Source organism: Marmota flaviventris, chromosome 16 (genome assembly GCF_047511675.1).
Source record: "Marmota flaviventris isolate mMarFla1 chromosome 16, mMarFla1.hap1, whole genome shotgun sequence".
Lineage (NCBI taxonomy): Eukaryota > Metazoa > Chordata > Mammalia > Rodentia > Sciuridae > Marmota > Marmota flaviventris.
Genome location: NC_092513.1, coordinates 4,421,646 through 4,440,322, shown reverse-complemented (window position 1 = coordinate 4,440,322; position 18,677 = coordinate 4,421,646). Strand labels below are relative to the sequence as shown.

General features: G+C 38.4%; 1 protein-coding gene across 2 annotated transcripts in view; it reads right to left on the bottom strand.

The window, feature by feature from the left end:
• Fbxo15 (F-box protein 15) overlaps positions 1-18,677 on the bottom strand; it is a 67,637-nt gene that overhangs the window by 44,361 nt on the left and 4,599 nt on the right. For both annotated transcript variants that reach the window (XM_071602470.1, XM_027935363.2), the window contains exons 2-8: positions 16,598-16,705; positions 11,789-11,893; positions 7,023-7,265; positions 6,250-6,459; positions 2,793-2,919; positions 1,195-1,277; positions 90-232 (exon numbers count right to left, since the gene is read on the bottom strand). In XM_071602470.1, the coding sequence (XP_071458571.1) occupies positions 90-232; positions 1,195-1,277; positions 2,793-2,919; positions 6,250-6,459; positions 7,023-7,265; positions 11,789-11,892 (910 nt within the window). In that variant the 5' untranslated portion in view covers position 11,893; positions 16,598-16,705. The remainder of the gene's footprint in view (positions 1-89; positions 233-1,194; positions 1,278-2,792; positions 2,920-6,249; positions 6,460-7,022; positions 7,266-11,788; positions 11,894-16,597; positions 16,706-18,677) is intronic.

The window sequence follows — 18,677 nt, the reverse complement described above, 5'->3', positions numbered from 1 at the left end:
AGTTAGGAAAATGATTCTTAGGCCCAGAAATTAGTTCCATATTCTCTACACCTTTTACTTTCATGGAACAAAAATTAAATTAACTTCACCTTTCTTGGTGAAGAGATTGCGAAATGTACCACACAGGTAGAAAACTCCACCGCCGTGCATGTCAACATGGAGTTGGTAGCCATGCAACCCATACTCTGGACTGTCATCCAAAAAGGGACTGTGAAGAGGCAGCTCATAGGGCCTGAAAAGAAAAACAAAACACACGTAAATCTGTCAACACCAGAGATGAAATACTTGGGTTGAAATTACTTCTAAAACAATTAGCATTCATTCAAAGCATTATCTTTTACGAATGAGACACTATAGAGACACCAATAATCTTTAATACCATAAACCCAAAAGAACTGTTTCATGTTCCTTTCACCAATTTCTATAAAAACAGGCACATTTATGAGTGCCAAAGGTACCCATAGGACCACCATGATGAATGTATTTCTGAGATGGATCCCAACATCAGTTCTACAAAGGTAGAACTGCCTTCAATGTTCTCAGTAACCAGAAACCAGGGTACTCAGCAAGGAAATGCATCAAACAGCAGACCTACAGATTAGGGACTCAGGCAAAACTGAAGCCAAGATGATCAAAGTTTTGCTCTATAAGAAAAACCTTACTATAAGGTAGCACTCAAAAGCACCCAGGAGCTTTTCAGATAATAAAAAATAAAAATAAATGAGTAAGGGAGTGTATTAGTCCAAAGAGGAAGGTTAAGAGCTACAGGGAAATGGAAAGCATGTTCCCCAATGAAGGACATTCAAATGCATTAAAAGACACCCAAACAAAATAAATCTGCAGACCAAATTCATCCAGAGGGCCCTTAATGTGCGTGTCTTGCAAGATATGAAAATTCACAGAAGTGCAAGAAACTGAGGGATCAGCTGGCAGCATCTTGTAGTAGTGAAGCATTCCTATCTCCATTAATAATGTTATATTAGGTACAAAATCCTTAACTAGGGATACATAAAGCAAATATGTACTCATTAATAATCCAACTATGTTAGCAACAGCTAAAGCACTTATGCCTGTTGGCTTGTGTCTACCGATTAGAAGAATATCTTTGTAGCTATTGTCAAATATTAAGATGGCATCAACTTCTAACCCTTTATATTGATGGTATAAAAATTCAATTCACCCATAGATACATACACAGAGGCTGAGCCTAATGTGCTCCTCTCCACAAGGTGATGAAAATGAAGATTTGCCATGATAAAAGCCAGTTCTTCCTCCTTCTGAAAAGTTAATTAAAAAGAATACATTTTTCAACTGAAATATTTTAATATTTCACAAGGTCGTTGTGAAGATCACAGCACATTCATCTTGCAGATAGATGTGGTTTCTAATAACTAGAAGATCACCATGGCACAAATACGTTATTACTGCTAATATATTATTACTATCTAATAAGACTTATGTGTCACACTGACAGCAGGACCACAATTCATCCAAATAGGCAGAGCATGCAGTACCAAAAGAATTAACATCCTAGGACTTGGGAAACATCAAAATACTCTACTATACATGATGAATGCAAATTATAAATATATATATTTGTGATTGCAAATATGTATAAATGTATATATATAAATATACATACATGCATATGGTCAATTCAGGGCTGTTTCGAACTCTTGTCCAATATAAAGACAATACTGGTAAGACTTTCACAAGTACCAGATTAATTCAACAAATACTAAACATTACTGGCATAATGTTCCTCTCTCAAGAAAGTACTTGATTTAGCAAATGCAGTGAGAGTGATTAGATTCAGCTTTTTCTCATGCCCATTAGGCTGAACAGAAAATGTGACTATTTGGGACTCATCCATCTCTCTTCAGATTCATGGTTGATGCTGACTGGTGTAGACCCTCACAAACAGTAAACCTTCAAATACCAGGCAGAAGACAAGCAGATCAACCACAGTCTTCTTAACTCTATAGGCCAACACAGATGGATGGTCAAGTCATAAAATGTAAAATAAAAAAAACCCTTTCCTCACCCACAAGTTACCTTCAGAGAGAAGGGGATAGAGGAAAAGAAAAATGGACAGCCATAGGAGACCGAGAAAAGAAAAAAGTGCCACAAGATGATGCTCTATGAAAATGGAGACCTTGATTCTGTCTCATCAGTGTATACTGATGCACACTGCTATTCTCAAAATAAAGTCTGTTAACTCCCTTAAAACATCCACAGGCCAAAGACTTAAATTTGTATACACAGAGGTATGTTCTGCTTTTTACTCTGTGACTGCCAGAAAATAACCCCCAGAGGAGGAGCAAGCAACCAGCTTGACTTGGCACAACAAGAAACCTATGTAAAAGGAAAGGACAACTTCTCAAACACTTGACCCTGAAAAGCAAATTATATCCCATGCTACATCACAGCATCAGAAGCATGCTTGGAACACTACCATGGTGAATGACCAAGAGGCTTTGGCAGACAAGGACATGAAAGAAACAGAGGAAGAAACACGGATTGATTGGAAGGGGGAAAGGAGAAGCCCCATGACATTAAAAGAACAACATTAACAAAAACAGAAAAGGAGGAAGAAGTGGTTTGTCAACTGTGACAGCAGAACAGTAGAGCTGCTTCAATAAAAGAGAAGATCATTTAGCCAGAAAAATGAGGCTGGTAAGATGCAACTGCTGAAAAGTCAAGGAGTTTACATATGACTTTATACCTAATGGTGAGTGAACATGGGGTTGTGACAGGGAAATGATTCAGGATACACAAGGAATACATCTTACCTTCCATAGCCCCACCAGGAGACCAGGGTGTAGGCAAAAGATCTGAACAAGTCTGTCGCAACCAATCATGGTAGATTCCGTTAAGTGACTCAAGTCATACTTTGCAATTAAAGAATGCCATCGAGGTCTTTGAAAACCCATGCCAAAGAAAAAAGAGAGACGTGAGCTTTCCTATCTGTATCACTGTTACTACTCAGTGTATCTAAAAATGCTTTTGAAGAGCAATTTATACATACTTATTTACTCAAACTAAGTGGCACAATCAGTCATGACGTGGGGACATAAAAGACTTGCATAAATAAAACGCAAAATGGATACATTTGAGCTTTTCACCATACTATGTTTTCCCCACTCCCTTGCTCTATCAACTCAATGACCCAGCCAGAGGGGCACTGAAGAATTAGCATGGTAAAGCAGTGGCAGAACTGTCTTCTATTCTCATACCCCAACCCCCACCCAACGCCAAAACCCAGAAAAACATGACAATCAAAAGTCAATTCTCAATATGTAATTCTAATCTAGTGAGTGAAATAGTGCATAACCAAAGGTAAGATACTTTAAGTTACACAAAAACAGGTAGTCTCAGTAGGATATCTGAACACAAAAGTCTCTTTCAATTTATCTTCAGGGAAACTAAGAGAGTGAAAACTGAAACATTAGAAAATAAATTTAAACCAAAATCATGATTGTTATCATAAAGGAGATACCCTGAGAACTCAGTGTCTAAGAGTAAATATTCAGAGGTGTAAGAAAAGACAAGTCTGCGTCTCATCACAAGACTTAAAGTCATCTAGTGAAACCTTCTAGAGCACTATAAATGGTAGACATGAATGTCTGTCGTTCTCAGGAACCTAAAGATGATTCAGGGAATTATAAGAAAGATGAGATCTCATTGGTCAATTAACAGAGCACAGCCTTAGAACAAAGTCCTGAAGGAGTTGGGGCTCTAGAGCATTCCAGAGTCTGCCCCCAGCACCTAGCACACAGAAGTCAATAAGTATGCAAATGTTCATTAGGTAGAAGAATTTTTTTAAAGGTCAGCTATAGCACTGTTTCATAGCAGAGGATGCACTATAAGGCACTAGAGGCAAACCCACAGCTCCCATACTAGGGAATTGAGCCCTTCAAGAGAACTTATTGTGCTGAGAACCACTGGAAAAGAAGAGGTGGTCAGTGAGCATATGTGTGATTCACAAACTAAAAATACATTCAGTATATGCAGATTATTCCTGAAGGAGGATGATTTCTGATTTAATTGTGGGTTCAGGGAAATCTGAAGTGAACCCTTAGCTTCTACTGACAGTGACTCTTCCTCCTCAACCACAGCAGACAATTTCTTGTGTATGAGATCACCAGCCTCCTCAGGAGAGAGGTTGAAAAAATAAATGAGAAAATACCATGAGAGCATAGTGCACATGGCGGGTACTTAATAAATGGCAGTCACTGCCACTATCGGAGAGGAGGCGAGGTTGGGTGTGAAAATCCCTCTTCTCTCCCTCTCCAATGGGCCCAAAGGTTAAAAAAAAAAAAAAAATACACCAGATTCTGAGGATGTGCTGAGTTCTCATTTGCCTTGGCCTCACAAGCCACTGACATACACTGGCAAGGAAGCCAACTGAGATTCAATTAGAAAGCAATGAATTACAGGGAAATCCAATTGGCAAATTACATCAACAGTACTTTCACTGTCTCTGAAAAAATTCTCATTGTAGAAACAAAAACAAAAACAAATAAAAGTCATAAAGTATCTTCTTGGAGACAAGGATCTGTGCTGCCACATGATGATAGCACTGGTTCACAAACTTACAATGAAAGAGCAATCAAAACCAATGCCATGGTTGATCAGAGGCCAGCTAAAGTCCATGGAGTGTTAATGGAAATAAATTACATAAAATGTATTTCCTCAATAAATTCCAGCATTGCTCACTGTATATCATCCAGTATTCCTGACCTTGATGTCAAGTTTTAGGAATATACTGTTTTCAACTGAGCGTTACAATTCCACCTGACCCATTTAGTCTTTTGTGATCATTTTAATTAATGTTAACAGTTTTGTCCTAATACTTGTAAACAGCATTTCATGATATGCCAAGTAGCATGTTGTTCAGTCAAATTAGAACAGAATCTGTGGGCTCAGCCTCCAAACACTATTTCATAATGTGTCAAACCTAAATATTGTATTAGAATAATCTGGTACCCATCATGATACCATATACAATTTCAGAAAGTTATTCAAATAAAAAAAACTATTTAAAAGATAACTGTGTTTCCAAAATGTTTTCAGTAATACAATCAGAAAAAATAATTCATACATTTTTCATTGTGGCATCAAGGGCATTTTCAAAATACAAAACCTGGACTTACATCAGTGAGAAGTCTGAATGTCCTCATATTCACAGCATAAGGAGAGCTAAGTGATCACAACAGGACCACAGAGAAGCCAGACACAAGACCCACCTCCAGGGAAACCGTAAAGAGCACTGATCCTCCTGGGGACAGCTAGCCCTAATGTCAGGCATCTGAACACCTTTCACCAAGGACAAAGAGAGACCGATGGGTGAATCTGCAGCATGCAAGAATAGCAAGAAAAGGGGTAAGGGAAGTGTTGCTGAAAAGTCCAAGGACATCGTAACAGTGAAAGAGGAGGGAGGGAGAGCAGGACATAAATTCTGCAGAAGGTAGATAGGACCCTTTCATCTGTGGTAGATTTTGTATAGACTATGTTAGCTTGCTCAGGAAATGGGGATGCTACATGCCATAGTCCAACTTTCAGGAGAAAATAACTGATAATGAGAAAAGTAGCATGAGAGATTTCCTGGGTAAAGTAAACGTACACCTTCTAATGAGTATGGACTCAGTGTAAAGCCACCTAACGACAGGAAAAGAGTGAGTGTTCAGTAAGCACTAGCACTGGGATACACACACCTTTGATATTGCATTTTAAATTGATAAGAGTCTGATCTTCACAGTAGTCCCCCACACTAAATACTACACAGGCACCATCCCATTTACAGATGTGACAGTGGAAGCATGCAAAAAGTTACGTACACAAGGTCACACATGTATTAAGTTCAAAAGAAAGACAAGCAGAATAAAGAATTCATACTTCAACTATGATTGGTATAATCATTTACTAAAGAAAAATGTAATCGTTTTATACATCTTTCTATTAAAAACTTCAAAAGGTTAGCCATCAATTATCCAAGAAACTTTGCTAACTAGAACATCATTTCACATTGTTACATATAACCAATACATGAGGAACTTAAATTCAGACCTGATTTAAGTATGACAAAGACATTTTTTTCCTACTCCATGGTGATGCAAAATGGCAGAAAAGTCTAGGGTACAATCAAATTAAAATACATTAGCAATATTTTTGAATTACCAAAGTAATGCCAACTAATATTTATGTACAAGATGCTGTCATTTGAGAGTTCTGCAAATTAATACTTACCCATTTTTGGCAGGAGGTTTATGCCGGTCCATAAAAACTGGCGTCACACCACACAAATCCAAGGTTGTTAATGTTGCTAAACATGGCCAGTTTTTGCCATACCACACAACAGTAACTGATGTATCATTTAAAGAAAGATCAACATGCTGCATGATATATTCTTTTCCACTTTTTTCTCTCAATACAATTGCCCAACCTAAACCTGATATCCTGCAAAAAGAAAAAAAAAAAACCTAAAAATGTTTACCTCATTCTAGAAAATAAATGCTAAAGGCAATTTCATACATTATCTTGAAAGCATCTATTTCCGTGAAAGCAAAAATCAACATTCTCGGAACATGCACAACATAATTTTTGTTTCACCAGAAGTTCCTTTGTTATACTTTTTCTCCTCTATTAAAACCGACTGAACATCTATGATGTTCCAGCAACTGACAACAGACGTTAAGTACAACAAAGATTCCGCCCAGAAGGAAGAACATCTTGAAAGCCCTTGCTTTACTAGAGCAGATCATTAGGTTATTTCTGCTTTTCATAAAAACAGAAAAACTTTAGGCCACACATATGGAATAGGAATATACTGCATATTATATAGATGCAGAAAAACAAAAAATTATCAGCGACAGTTCCCCACACCTAAACTACACATCTGCCCTATGCACAGGACACTAAGAGCTGAGGCCACCAGTCTTCTCTAAAGTGGTTATAAATTGAAAGGTGCCACAGTCTGTCCAGGAGCCTCAGAGGTTCCCGCTCAAGGACACACTGCATACCTAAGGGCCTCTTTGGTTTTCACAGGAAGTCCTGTGTAGGGGCTGACAGGTTGGAGAACCTGGGCCAGTGCTGTCTTCACAGATGTGATCTGTTTTGCAATATATTCCTTCTTCCAATAGCCAGCTTCTTTATCCTCAACTGACAGTCCACTCACAGACACAGTTGTCTCCTCCACTGAGTTCACTTTCCAATTGGATCTTTTAGGTGAAAACACAGTTGAATAGATTCTGAGCCAAATAAAACTGGGGAAAAAAGAGAAAATACATAAACTAAGAGACATTGCCACACACCTGTATTATGCATCTCATATTAAATTAGAGATGCATAACAGTTCAATTCCATGAATAAGTAAAGCTGAACATTTACAACTGTTCATATGTTAAAGTGAACTGCAGTTTGAAATGCAGTGCTTTAGATTCACTAACCCCAAACACATATAAAAAATGGAAAAGTCTGTTTCTGAGGATAAAGCATAAAGTAAGCAATCTCATGTTATTTAGGATAATCCAAACCACTGCCTTGCTAACTGAATAGGAGTTCTATTCTAGAAAAATAAGAAGCCTATGTAGTACAAGTCTTATTTTTTTCACACATGCATGCTTTTAAAAAGATCAAAAAGGATACACACACACAGAAATATCAACAGGGAAGAACTGAATTATGCATTTCTTTTGCTTCCTATTTTTTAACTTTTCAACAGTAACATGCATTGCTTTCTCAAAGATAAAACTGTGAATGTTATTGATAACACTAACAACAACTGTTAAGTTTTTTGGAGCAAATACTATATGTCAAGCATTTTTTACGCACTTTATACACATTAACTCATTGAGTCCTCACAACAAGCCCAGGAGGCAGCTCCCCACTGTAGAGATGATGCAGCTGAAGCCCTGATGCAAAGTGCTCTGGATCAGGTTGGTACACCCCAGGACACTATGGAACTGGGATTTGAACCCATGCAGGCTGGACTGGAGCTCTCATACGCATATGCTTCACTCTGTCTCCAATAACTGAGTAAACTAAACAAGGTTGTAATACAAATTCCCTTCAGATACAAAGTCTGTGTTCCTTCTGCTCACTGTTTCTAAGAGGCCAGTGAGAAACCCCACGTGCAGTGGTACTCAGTCAGTAGTGGGCTTAAGGTTGGACCACAGGTCTCCTGTCTCTGAGCTAATACTCTCCATCCTAGAAATATCAACTAGGGAAAACTGAAGCAGGGGTTAAAATAAATTTCCTAATCTGAAAGATAAGCTTCCCATAAATAAAATTTAATTATTTGCTATTTACATCCCTACATTTCTATTTAGAGAAGTATGGTATAAAATGATAAATGGCCAAGAAGCCTCCCAGAAGAGGTTGCTGCTGAGCTAGAGATACCACAGGTACCTCATTCACTACAACAGGAACGGATCACTTCTCACAAAAGGACTTCAGAGAACCTCTCCAGAATTCAGACATTTGCATGGTCTTCCCAACAAATTCACACATAATCACAGGCCTAGTGACATCCCTTTCTGGTATGGTTTTCTAAAGTCATTTCTTTCACCCTACAAAATCATCTCATGCAAGGTAGTTGTACAAAAGCATTTACGTTTTTGGTTCAGAAATTTCTAAACTTTCATATGTGAGCCAACAGATGCAAAGTAATGATTAATTAAACATATCTAGGTAAATAAAAACTGTTTTACCAAAATCTCTCAAATACATACTTTTAAAAAACTCCTCCCTGTGCATAAAGCTTACTTGTGTTTTCCTCAAATTTACTTAAAATCTCATTCTACTTAAGTGTTCCTTTGTTTCAGCAAGATCTTTATGGAACCTCAAATTTTGCGGGAGGCAGGGGGGATCTCTGAGCTATCATAGCATCTTCACTCAGCCTTGAGACAAGAAGGTTTGATCTGGCATTGCAGTGTGGCTTCTTCCACTTGGTGCGATGCATGGGATCACTGCCTTCCCTGGGCTAGGAAGTCTGCTTTCTTCTAGCTCTGGACTTGGGCATAACCCATTGGGCTTGGACAGCCTACCCCATGCCTTATTTGGTGCAGAATATTCTATGGAAAAGCCTTTGTGTATCCCCCATATTAAAAAAAAAAATGCAGGCTCACACACTCTCTTTTGCCAGTGTGAGGTCAAAGAGCCATCCTGCCCCAGCTTTATAAAAAATTACTTCTGTAATTTTAAAAACTGTCAAACATATGACATCAAGTCATTTCAGAACCTAGTCATGTGGTCTTTTCGCCACCAGCCTACACTACACAGAGGAACTCCGTTTCCACCACCCATGCAGGACGTGGGTGGGATAAATTTCTCCCATTAGCACACCAAACCACTGCCAATCTACTGATACATGGTCTAGTCCTCACAAACCACAAGAGCAAGCACTGCTGTGGAGAAGGGGTCAGATCAGCAGCCCCACATACACGCCGCAGCAGTGACTACACCATAGTGCAATGCTGAGCTGCATACACACACATTGGCACATTTAATTAACAAGTGATGCCTACACAAAAATGTTTTATATTATGGGATCAAAATATTAAATCAGATTGTTCTTGATTATTTAATAAAAATGTTAAGGTTAAGACCCTTTTAATACTATCATTAAATATAGTGAGAACTCTCCAGCATACTACAGTTTTGGACACTAGATTACTATTTCCTTGAGAAATTCCTCACTGCATTATGCTTTAGTAAATTCTATCATCTCTTTTTGGGTTGTTAAGAAAAAGAAACATAAAAATTGCTCTCCATTCACTCTACAACTTATGTCAAGAACATGATTCATAATTTCACTCATTGATGTGTGTGTTGAAACAGATAGACAGACAGACATAGTTCTCCCATATAGGAAACATATTTTTAAATTGAAAAATAAGTAAAATCAATGCTTCCCAACCAGAGAATGATATACGTGCTCTCCTGAGTATAATAACAGTTGAGGGCAGCCTTAATGGAGTCTAAGAGCTTATTTTGAGTTCCTTAAGTAACTGTCAAACATATGACATCAAGTCATTTCAGAACCTAATTTTCAGCAGTATAATCTGAAGAAATGTTAAAAACACAAATTCCAGAGCACTGAATTACAGTCATCAGAAATGCAGACTAGAAGTCCAAGGTTTTTTTCAAGACTTCCCAGCTGGTTCTGACTTCAGGTTTCTATTGACTAGCATATAAGAACCAACATACCATATAACATTTCTTGCCTGCCACATTCCAAGATTAAATTATATTATAGCCCTTCTTCTGTCATTCTATTAAACAAAACTACCATTAAAATCTACATTTGCTGGGAAGTGATAATGGACAAATTATATTATTATACTGTATGCATGTACAAATTGAAACAATAAATCTCATCATTATGTATAACTATAATACACCAATAAAATGTGGAAAGAGGAAAAAAGCAAAAAATAAATAAGTAAAATCTGGATTCCCTTGATGTTTTCCCTCATGACACATGGATTCTATGTAGAATTAGTATCTGTGTGATCTTTCGATATGAATGAGAGAAGGGCCTAGAAGACCAAAATACTCAGCTGTGGGCACACAATGCTCACCAGATGTCAGGAGATCCCATAATCTCCCCACACAAAATAAATTCTGTGGTGTGGGCAAAGCTGAGTGTCAAAACAGTGGAGAGATTTTTCTTTATTCATAGACACCCTGGGAGCTCAGGCAAGGGTGACTCCCTGCTTCAAAGGCAACAGCTCCAGAGGGTGCTGTGGGCCTCTCCTTCCCTCCTTCACTCTCCCCACAAGTGAATTTACTTGATTGGCAAGTTTTGGGGGAGAAGCTACATCTATTTAACTTGGTTCCTTGTGCTTGTTCCTCTAGGCTCTGCCTGCCTGCCTGCCAGAAGAAAGCATGTCATCTGGTCTGCAAACCCACGCCCAGGGACAATGGGGAAGTCTCTGTGGTGCTGCTTGAGAATGTGGATGTGTCTGCCTAGTGCTGGGGTGAGCACACCTAAGAACCCTAAGGGAACAAAGCTGCAACCTCCAATTACTACAGCAATAATGAGCCTGATCTTATTCAGTATATGCAAAGAATATTCCTTTCTTTAAGTATACAAATTCAAAGAGCTGAAAATATGTGACTACATAAAGTATTAGAAAAATTATTTCTATTTATGTCTAAAAATACTATTGAAATTATCTTAAATTTTTAAAAATATTTCAAAAGCTCTTAATAGTTTTCATGACTTCTATCAAATTGTCATTTTTTATTTATTTTTAAAAAATGACAGCAGAATGCATTAAAATTCTTATTACACATACATATCACAATTTTTCATATCTCTGTTTGTATGTGAAGTAGGTTGAAACCCAGTTCATGTCTTCATACATGTTCTTTAGATAATGATGTCCATCACATTCCACCATCCTTGCTAATCCCCTGCCCCCTCCCTTTCCCTCCCACCCCTCTTCCCTATCTAGAGTTCATCTATTCCTCCCATCTTCCCCCTCCCTACTCCACTATGAGTCAGCTTCCTTATATCAGAGAAAACATTCAGCATTTGTTTTTTTGGGATTGGCTAACTTCACTTAGCATTATCTTCTCCAATGCCATTCATTTACCTGCAAATGCCATGATTTTATTCTCTTTTAATGCTGAGTAAAATTCCATTGTGTATATACGCCACATTTTTTTATCCATTCATCCGCTGAAGGGCATCTAGGTTGGCTCCAGTTTACTATTGTGAATTGTGCTGCTATAAACATTGATGTGGCTAAAAACATAACAGACTTGGTTTTCTACTTACTTGTCATTAGCCAAATGATAGAAGCGTCTGCTCACACATCCAGCACACAGCAGGTTCACAGCATCCAAGTAGGAAAATATCTTCAGCAAGATCTCAGAAGGCATTCTGAGAGGGGAAAAATCAGAATTGTACCAGTTCTTTATCTAAAAAACCACCCAGAAAACAAGTGGCTATTCATCTCTAAATAGAAGACCATAAACAGATTCCTCCTGTAGAAGAGGCAAATGTACTCACAAGGTTCTCCCCTTGTGCCAGAATTACAAATAATCTTCAGTTATTTTCTTTTTTTTTTTAATATTTATTTTTTAGTTGTAGTTGGACACAATATCTTTATTTTTATTTATTTTTATGTGGTGCTGAGGATTGAACCCGGGGCCTCACATGTGCTAGGCGAGCCCTCTACTGCTGAGCCACAACCCCAGCCCCTTCAATTATTTTCTTGACTGAAATTTTCATTAGAATTCTAGTGACAGTCAGGGCATGGTGGCACGTGCCTGTAATCCCAGCAGGTCAGGAGGTTGAGGCAGGAGGACCCAAAATTCAAAGTCAGCCTCACAACTTAGTGAGGCCCTAAGCCACTCAGAAAGATGCTGTCTCTAAATAAAATACAAAAAGGGGCTGGGGATGTAGCTCAGTGGTTGAGTGCCCCTGGGTTCAATCCCTGGTTAAAAAAAAAAAAAAAAGAATTCTAATGACATAAACCAATAAAGAAATCCTAAGGCACAAAGAGCAAACTTCCTCAGCATTTTAATCTCATAAACTAAATCAACAGGCATGACTTCACCACCCCTCTATGAAAGTATATATTATTCTTTGGTGAGATAAAAAGAATAGACAAGCCAGGCTGGGAGGAGCATGCCTGTAATCCCAGCTATTCAGGAGCCTGAGACAGAAGGATCCCAAGTGGGAGAACAGCCTGGGCAACTTAGTGAGACTCTGATTCAAATAAAAAGGGCTAGAGGTGTACTTCAGTAGTAGAGCACCCCTGGGTTCAATCTCTCCACTATCAGAGGGAAAAAGGAGGAAATAAAAGGACAGAGAGCACATTCTTAGCTATTAGTAAGATAAAGCAGAATCCCTCCTCCCCCTCAAAAAAAATGCTAAGTAGAATTAACTGAAATGGGGAATATCAGCTTATTTCCTACCTAACCTATGCCCTCTGGTACATCCTCTTCCTAAATGCTCCCATACTCTTACTGATTTCTCTCAGTTCTCAAAGAGACACCAAATCCCGTAATGTTTTCTGAAGTGACTTTTTCAATTTTATGCCTAAGTAAATAATGTTGGATGTACTCTCAATATTCCATCAAGCACAGAATTCTACAAAGAGTACGAGACTCTGAAAGTGCCTAGAAGTGTTACCAGTGTTAATAAGTCCGGAATGAGTGTTTAAGCACCTTTATGAACATTCAGTAAAAGGGAAAATGAAATGAGACAGAAGATTGTATTAATGACTGGGGTAATGTGGTCTAGGGATAGACTGGGGGAAAGCCTTGAACCAATTTAAAATGGCTTTCCCATACTCTCTACTCTCATACTTGTGATTTAAATTATCAAAAAATTTGTTACTTATGATGGAAATCAGATGATCAAATGTGTCACAGTTCTGAAATTCTGGTAACACTGAGAGAACAAAGTGGATCCTCAGAAAAAAGCTGATGATGTATGTCACTGTACAAGTGCTACTAACTGCTCAAAACTGGAAACATTATGAGAGTCTAAATAGTAGCCTTGCTTAGGTACTAGTTAAATGCCTCCCCTTGGGGCTGGGGTTGTAGCTCAGTGGTAGAGCACTTGCCTGGCACATGTGAGGCACTGGGTTAGATCCTCAGCACCATATAAAAATAAATAAATAAAATAAAAGTATTGCATCCATCTACAACTAAAAATTTTTCTTAAAAAAAATAAATAAAATAAATGCCTCTTTTCAAATGAATTCCCTTATGTTTTGAGCCATTAAATGTAACACTTTCAATGATAAAGGGTCTCTAATGCTACAGATAGCAAAGTTACAAGAAAATATGTTTTTGTGACCATTCAGGTTATCTACTGTATATAGTTTTTATATTTTAATTATTTCATAAGAATTCATACCTATTATTTTTTTAAATCAGGGTAATTTAAAAAAAGTTAAAGTTGGGCTTAAAGTCATTTCAGAAAAATATGTAGTGAGAATCATTTAACTAGAATGAAATCCCACTCAAGTTAAACATCAGACAGGATTTTACCTTCCTACCACCAAACTAACATCCAAAAAAGGGATCCTTTCTTTGCAATTCTGGCACAAGGGGAAAACCTCGCTTTATAGTTAAAATGGCTAAGATTAAAGTATTCTTAATTATTGTTCCTAAAGTTTCCTCCAAGATGAAAGCACCAATGGTTACACCCATATTGGGTTATTTTCTTTTGGGTTTTAATTTTTTCACATTTGCAGTTTTACATAGTTATTGAGGGAGAAGAAAAAGATAGGGGACTTGGGGAAGAAAAGTGACAGAGGAAGGCAAGAAGGACAAAGAAGTTTAAAGCAAGGAAACTGCTTTAGGCCAACAGGCTTCCCTGAGAAACATTGAGTTCATTTGTGATTGCTCATTTCAGAACTAAGGGAATTCAAACTTGAACATAACTTTGTCCCTATTTCTTACTGTGATCCACTCCAATACTTTTGCATCTATAATCTCTACACCTCTCTGCCCCCATGAGGATACTCATTTCCTCCTATCAAACCACCTGTGCTCTGAGTCCCTACTCATCCTCAAGAACCCCAGCTTTCCATTCATGCCCCGCTTTTCTCTGAAAACACTGCTCCAAATATCTCATCATAACATTATCCTCTTCCCTCATGTCTCCCTCCAGCTACCACACAATCTCTAAGACCCCCACACACAGCCAAGCTTCTAGGAAAGAACAGAAGAAAACAACTTGTCACACCTGCTGCCCCCACTTCGTGCCTCCCACATTCTTTTATACATTTCAGTGTGAAATAAAACATTCAAAAAACATTTTTAAAAATGGTGTCCAGCCATTTCCTTCTGCTGACCTGAAACAGTTCAAAGTTGCCACAGTCCACCCACTTTCCCTCCCCCCACAGCAGATACAGGACCATTCCTGGCTTTTCAGCAATCTCCTCTCCTGGTTCACGCAACACCCCTCTTGGATTTCTTGGCCCTCGCAGGTCTTCCCCTAGCTCCCTGGGTGCTTCTCAATGCCCCAGTCTTCCCAGCTCATCTTACGCCACATTTGCTTCTTTCTCCACTCTCTCCCCAGGACACCCCACAGTCTCCAGTAGAACAAACTCCTGCTGACCTCACCCTGAAGAAGACTCATGCCCACTGTCTCCTGGCATCCTCTTCTGTCACCACTGACCTTCTTCTGCCCCCACCCATATGAGTCAGCAGCACCTTCATTTATACATCTGCTCAAGCCGCCGACAGGTTCAAGCTCCTATCTGATGTCAATTTTCCCCTCACACTGACTTATCATTCGAAAATGAGTGATACCAATCACATCTAAATATTATCACAAATTTGCATGTATCTCCACTTTCCCTCCTTCAAAAGGAGAGAGGCAAAAAAGCAAACAAGATACCAAAAAAGTTAAATGACACCATGCCATACTATGATGGAAGCCTGGCTTCACGTGCTACCACCACTGTTCCAGCAGCACCTGGAGCAGCACCACCACCTCCATACCTCTGGGTCCTCTTCTCCAGGCTCCTGAGTCTGTTCTCAGCCCTCACTTTCTATGCTACCCCCTCAGGGAAGTCTTTCTTTACCATTCTACGCCACTATTCTGCACTATGGAATCTATTTGTTTCTTGGATAGAATGTATCCCAATTTATAATAATTTACATTTTAAAAATCTGTCTCCCCCATTAGACTATCAGCTTCATGGGAATTGAGTGGCTATTTGTCTCCAAAAGTGAGCACAGCACCCCAGACAGAGTAGGTCCTCAAATACCTAGACAGATTAACCAAACTAACAAATATTTGCTCTATTTCCATCTCTGATTATTGTAGCCAGATTGTATTCCCAGAATAAAGGGTTCTAAACTAAATTGATGTCATTAATTATCTTTTTGGCTTTTCTTTGTAAAACCATACTAAAATATTCACAATAAAATGTGTATATAAAAATATGGACACTATTAGCTGAACTAGTCATGATATATTATTAAATGCCCAGAATTTGAACACAGGAAACTTATGTTTGAATCACAGTTTTGCAACACAGGACTATGTGGACCTTACTTCCTCCAATGTAAAATGTCTCTCTATAATAACACCAAATTTTCAGAGCTCCACACAATGTTTAGCATACAGATAATGTTACTACAGTGCAAATCTATAGACATCTTATCAATTACAAATAACTATTTTTACAAAATTCTATGGGTCTTCATAATGAGGGTCACAGTATGGAATCTTGTCATAGAAAATGGGGTCCCAAAATACTGGTAGCTAAGAAATACAGAGAACTTCTAAGATTTTAGGAGAATGCATTTTAATCTTCTTTCTCTTCTTTCAATGGTCTTTATCAATTGAAAAGAGAATAATTTTATAGAACATTTTAATAAAAGGAAAATTCAATTTATGTGTCACTTTTATAAGCTTAGTTTCATAAAAGTAGTCTAATAAGAATAATGGTGACAGGCTCGTGACTCATATCAAATTCTCTGTTGTACATTCTTCCTACACAATCCTATTCTTAGAGAGCTCAAAATAGCAACTTGGTATATACAGCACTATGACTTTCTCTAAAATCTCTATCTAGAGCCCTCAAAACAGTGGTCAGCTACTCCAGCTACTTACCTATCCAGAGATATAGAACAGTTAGAAGATTTCTCACTGTGCTGGCCACGTCTGGCATATTGCTTCACAGCAGTGCGGCCTGCAGAGGATTTGACACCAGGCCCCTTTCTGAAAGGAAAAGTGGGGATTCAAATTACATGACTGCCAAATGAGGTGAGTTTTCTGTTCCTCTCTATAAAATTCTAAAGAATTCATAAACTCCAAAGATGTCTCACTGTGAAACTTCATCTCTGCACAGCTCTATAAAGAAAGCATGGGAAGACAGGAAGGAGGGGAAGAAGAAATGAAGGAAAAAAGGGAGGGCAAAGAAAGAAGGTCCTGTGGCATGTGTCCTGGTGAGTAGATCTGAAGCCTGGACTTACTCTGATGTGTTTTCAATCAAAGATTTAATACCTGCTCTCATTACAAACTGTCAGCTTGTCAAAGAAGTGCTATGAAATGTATTCAATGGACACAAGAAGGAAAAGGAAAAATGTACTGACTGGCCACTTATGATAATACAAAAGAAACATAATAAAGAAAGCATCAAGAGCTTGAGATTTTTAAGAACTTTAGAACTCTCAACACAAGCTACAACTTTGCTTATCTTTGGGGAGATTACGACCAGTTCCAACTCTGTAGCTTTGGCAGTCTTGGCCACAGAAATACCAAATACTCATCCACCGTACTCTCACATTTAACATCTCACATTCAATGAAATATATTTTTATTTGGCCTCTTTTTTTATTTTATCGAGTATCTAAATTAAAGTTTTTACATTTTATGAAATAAGATATAACACTTTACACAATTAGTCCTTATCATGATCAAGCCTCAAAACTAGCAATGATTGATGGCAGTTTAAGGGGATATGAAACATCCTAGAAGAGTCATAGAGCTCAGATTTCTAGGCAGGATCCTTAAGATGCTAATTCTCTTGTAAAGATTTGGAATCTGCCTCTTGAAGCAATGTACAACACACAAACATCAGTTACTGACCCATCTCCCACCCAGCATGTCATTCAAGAAGCAACTAAAATCTAGAGTATACTACCCACATGCTCAGTTCACTGCCATTACTTTAGAACATGTACTTTACTTACAGAGAGTTTAATAACCCTCAGTTTCTGTACCACACTGATTCCCCAGGCATATTTGGACCAACACTCAAATAGGAAGTAAGCAATAATTGGGGACCAAAATGAGGTGCCCAAAGCACTTCAAAGGAAGGCTAATTAACCCTCTGGAGCTGAAGTATGAAATCCACTTAAAATAGATCTTAACAAAGGATAATTTTCCACTTCAAGTACACCCTGCTCTTAGGAGCCACAGGTAATAAAAGGGTCCCTGGTTCAAGGTGTCAGCTGACAAGCCAAGTGACAGTGTAGGTTGAGTCCTACCACCAAGGCAGCACACCATGATGTCCACATGGCAATGAGCACTATGTTACCCAACAGCACACATCTGCTGTGATCAGCAGGCACCACTGCATGTACCTGAGCAGTTGAAGAATGAGCTTCTCTTCCCTGGATAGCTTTTCCTCTATAGAAACAAGCAGGACCTATATACCCTACATAAAGAAAACATGCCCAGATAGCTCCCATGAGAATATTCACCTCAAAGCTGTCTTCACTGGATAAAAAGATGGAAACAGCATAGTATTGGTTAGGTTGTATGGCTGCCATGCTGTTTACCTTGTGCAGACAATGAAGATGCAGTCCCAACAAAGGTGAAGTGCTTGCTGTACAAATAGATCCACAATGTCTTTCAGGAGTCTGCTTAGCTTGCTCCCTCACCTTCTTTAGGCACTTACAAATGTCACTATCTCACCAAGACCTTCCTTGGCCATGCCTCCTAAAACTGCATCCAGACCCTAAACACATACCCTTTATGTTATTTCCCTACTAATTTTTTCCTTAGCATATGTCACCAATACTATGCATTTTAGTATTCTGTCTTATTTATTATCATTGGGATGTAAGCTCCATATAGGTAAGAACATGTATGAGCTTTGTTCAGTGCTAATTCTTCAGCACCCACATGCATCTGGTATGCAAATAGCACTTAATAAATATATTAAATTAATGACATATTAATTGAA